The 4,262-nt window shown below is 37.0% G+C and overlaps 1 protein-coding gene across 1 annotated transcript; it reads right to left on the bottom strand.

The window, feature by feature from the left end:
• Positions 1-281: 281 nt before the first annotated feature.
• LOC108339098 (CRS2-associated factor 1, chloroplastic) lies at positions 282-3,667 on the bottom strand. Its single transcript, XM_052867163.1, has 5 exons — positions 2,959-3,667; positions 1,706-1,833; positions 1,337-1,562; positions 1,124-1,251; positions 282-997 (listed from the first exon to the last, which is right to left on the bottom strand). The coding sequence occupies exons 1-5, from the start codon at positions 3,650-3,652 to the stop codon at positions 323-325; spliced, it is 1,851 nt and encodes a 616-aa protein (XP_052723123.1). The 5' UTR covers positions 3,653-3,667; the 3' UTR covers positions 282-322.
• Between the last annotated feature and the right edge of the window lie 595 nt (positions 3,668-4,262).

The raw sequence follows: 4,262 nt of genomic DNA, 5'->3' as shown, positions 1-4,262 counted from the left end.
CTTTTGAGCTTAGTCTAATTGCTGCAGAAATGAAATTCCAGCTTATCTTTGCTCTTGAGTCAACCCAATTCTTCACTTTCTTTCTCCTTACCTCTAGCTTCCTTCCAAAGTAGAAGGCCCTCTGAGCTGAGAGGTTCTAACCCACTCCATTCTTCACTGAACCCATACCATTCTCTGCATCTATTCCAGAATTCCGCTGCCTTCATTGCTCACTGGAACGCTTGCTGTTTGGCTTTCTGGTTCAATGCGTCTCACCCATAGCAAGCTTCCATCAACTTACAAGGATTCTGACTCTTACTTCAAATCTTGTGACTTCTTACTATCATAACCTGTCTGACAGTTTATAAAGAGGCTCAGGTGGAGTTGATTTAGAAAAAGCCATAGTGGTTTGATAAATGTAGTCGTCATCCAAAAATTTATCATCTAAAACAAGAGCACAGCCTTGCTCAACAGCTTGGTCCAACAGCAATAAAAGTCCTTCTGTACAAGGTGCACAACTTGATGGCTCACAAACATCTGCTTCTGAACCATCAAGAAAGTTGTTTGAATGAGGATCTGCTACAATGCTGGCAGAACTTTTATTGGTACCCGGTACCATTTGTGGTGTGCAAGAAAAGGCCATGACATCTTCTGTGATTTCAACTTCACATGTTTTCATAGGGAGTGAAGCAGCACCAGAAACATCAGACACAGGTGGATTGCTATTTTCTGTGAGACAAAGCACAGTTTTGTGCAAACTCAAATTATCTGAATTAGATAAAATCCTTGTGTCAAGAGGTTCACTGCATAGATGCTCAGTTCTATTGTTTTGTAGACACGTCGCTGATAATTTTCGGACACCTAGAGTCAATTTATTGGAATTTCCACTGTCAACGATAATTTTAGTGGCTTTTGTGTCATCATCTTTGGGATTTGGTAAAGAGGGCCTCCAATTTGGTCCTCTCCACATAAGTATGTGGTCATCTTCAAATGAAAGCAATATACATGGAACTAGATCCTAGAGTCAATGAACATATGTTAGAAAAAGATGTTTATTATAGCATCATTGAAAAATTTACATTACATAAGTCAATGCCTATTATCTTCAACGTTGAATTCAAAGTTTAAGTGAACATGGTTATACCTTTAGTTTTGCTCCAATCTTTTTATAGTCACTTGTATTTAGTTCTTGGCAATTTATTCGCACAAGGTCACATTGTTCAAATGCCTCTCTGACATTAGTCACAAGGTCCCAATATACACCATTTTTTGCTGCAACAATAAAATGATAAGGACATGTTAGTTTGAAGAAAGAACAAGAATAGTTAAATTGTAATGAATCTCCAAAACAATCTACCTAGTTTGCGGATGGGCATCAAGACCCTTCCCTTTTGACGCATTTCAGTTGCTTCGTCAAGTGTTAAACCTTTTGGAACTCGTTTAATCAGCTTAGGATATACTGGAGACACTGGTCTCCACCACATAAGACGAAATTGTGGTCGTGTTTCATAGCTGTAGTTTCTCCCCCTGAAAAGGTACACTGTGCCAAAATGTCGGTAAATGATTTTCCCCCCAGTCCTTTCCTGGCAAAACCACACAACATGACACAGCACACAAGATGAGTTTCTTATTCCCAGTGGATTCTCAAAGCGTAAAAGGCATATATTCATTTAAGTGGTAAGGGAAGCAAGCAAAGTATAAGAGATTACAAACTGAAAAAACAAACCTCTAACTGCTGGCACACATTATCCATGTCGACGGTACACACTCCTCTGCATTTTATCTTGCACACAGTGCTCCTCATCCAATATGTATGTATGTTTTCCAACATGTTATGTGTCAAACCATCCCTGCCTAAATCAGAAATTTGAGTGCAACAAAAGTATATTTCCCATTCCCAATAACCAGTTAAGTACATAAAAGTGATCCCCTCACTCTCATCCAGCATAAACTATTTTCCACTCCTCTTTCCATGTCAAATAATCTTTTACAAGTAAGGTTTCTTGAAAGCACAAAGCTTAAATTCAATTTTTTTAAAAGTGCTTTTCGTATTGTCCTATAATGAAAATTAAGATTTTACCACAAGCATCAAACCAACTTTAAATATCACGTCTTAGTGCATAAACACCTAAGGTAAAACTCTTCTTCAACAAATTTTCTGGTATGCCCTTACCAGAGAAAAAATAAATAAATAAATTGAGTTTCAATCATAAACTAAAATCAAATTAAGCACTTCATGTTTTATAAAACTTCTGTCCTGACCTGTAACTCGTGAAAGATGCACATTTTTTCTCTCTAATAAATAATTATGAAGAAATTTATCGATAGACTTAAAAACAATTGGAGAATTGCATCTAAGTATTATTGTCCATTAGATTCATACAAACTTTTGAAACAAAGTAATATAAATTGCAAAACACAGATGGTAAACACGAGGGAGCCCTTCATAAGGACTTGCATACATACATCAATAACAATCAAATTATCATATTTGTCATGAAAGGAAAACACTAAAATAATGTTTAACTGAGGAATGATTCACATATACCTTGATTTTATGGACACCTATTACACACTTGTTTCACACAAGCGAGCCCTGTACAAGGGAGGGCTCCATAAGGATTCGGATACATACACCAATAACAATCAAATTATCATATCTGTCACCAAAGGATAAACACTGAAATAATGTCAAACTGAGTAATGATTCACATTCACCTTCATTTCATGAATGACTATTTACATACTTATTTTTCCTTTTTTATCTCTCTTTTCATCATGTCATATAACCTTTGAACCTATCACTTTTACTCTTTCAATGTGTATATTAAGTGGTGTCAACCTTTAAGTTGTAGATGAATAATTGGTAAATCCGGAACTTTATTTCTAACAGGTTGATCATTTTTACACAGACATCAGATTAAAATATTTTATAAAATTAAAAACAAAACATCAGCTGTAATACATAAAAGAAAATACCAATATGTAGTTGGCGCGAAGATTTCTCCGCCCTCTTAACTAAGCGATTGATCTCATCCTTACTCAACGGTTCTCCCAACACCTCCTCCCTCGACTCCCAAATCGGCATGGCCAAACGGACTAGTTCAGCTCCGTTCTCATCTGATGGCGACGGATCGAGCAAGTGGAACTCCCTCACAGTTGTCTGGCTCGGCGGTACTGGGTTCCGCCCTGTCCATGGCCGTGGCAAGGTTGGTGGTCCAAACGGTGCGAATGGCGGCTCCCGCAATTTCACCAGATTCGCTTTCGGGGTCTCCGTGTAACTGAACCTGAAGTCGAACGGTGTGCCTTCGACCACGTAAGACACTCCATCCTCACCGATTTTCACATTTTTCGGCCCCGGTTGAAACTCAAGTCTCTCGACTCGTGAAACCACGCGATGCCAATCAAGCAAGGACTTCGGTTTTGGAGGTGGTTTAGAGTATTTCGATTTTTTCCCCATAATAGAAGGTTGCGACGGTGCAGAGGGGGTTCCGAGAGATTTAAAAGTTTCGGAAGTGGGGGAAACAACGGCAGAAGTGACAGTGTTAATGATGTTGGCGTTGTTCCAATGCGAAAAACGTAGCTCCGTGGAACAACGTTCGCGGGTCGGGTTGTGGTTGATGTGTGGGCAAAATATGGGTAACTGGATTGCCACCTTCAGTAACACATCCATCTCTTCTCACCGTTGGGCAGTGTCATAGACCCTTTATAAAACTCAACCACAAGGGTGTTTTGGGAAATAAATCTCACTTAGGATATTTTACATCGCTTTTTATTTTAAATAATATTAAAAAAATAAATTTATAATTTATAATTAAGTTTGAATAAAAATCATGATGTAAAGGTAAATATAATATATATATATATATATTAGTTATAATAAAATTTAATGATAATATATGTATTAGACTTATAAAGGTAAATATAATTATATGTGAAAAACAATCTACACTAAAAAAAATTTAATCACTAAAGTTTAATTAAATTTTAAATTATGAATAAATTTAGATACTTTCTGTAACATCCCAAAATATAGTAATTACCATAATCAGAATTAATTACATTAAGCTAATAAAACAGTGCAGTCTTACAAAACCGAACGAGCGTTAAAAGCCGAACGGCATAATCATACAGAAATAAAACGAACGCGATACAAGTAAGAGTTGAGATACGAACGGTCTTACAAAACTATGACCGAACGTCCACAATTAAACTTTAACAAAACTAAAATACACATGCGAGCGCTCTAAGGCTCGGCTTTAACTTCCACATCCACCAGGTTA

Source organism: Vigna angularis, chromosome 8, assembly GCF_016808095.1.
Source record: "Vigna angularis cultivar LongXiaoDou No.4 chromosome 8, ASM1680809v1, whole genome shotgun sequence".
Lineage (NCBI taxonomy): Eukaryota > Viridiplantae > Streptophyta > Magnoliopsida > Fabales > Fabaceae > Vigna > Vigna angularis.
Note: the sequence above shows the minus strand (reverse complement) of the source record. Positions and strands in the feature narration are given on the sequence as shown.

Bases quoted from the DNA above. Each gene is read 5' to 3' on its own strand.
- LOC108339098 (XM_052867163.1), bottom strand. From the start codon at position 3,652: ATGGATGTGTTACTGAAGGTGGCAATCCAGTTACCCATATTTTGCCCA. The intron at 1,834-2,958 runs GTATTTTCTTTT...TTTCTGATTTAG, and splicing joins TTCGCGCCAACTACATATTG to GCAGGGATGGTTTGACACAT. The intron at 1,252-1,336 runs GTAGATTGTTTT...TTATTGTTGCAG, and splicing joins GATGCCCATCCGCAAACTAG to CAAAAAATGGTGTATATTGG.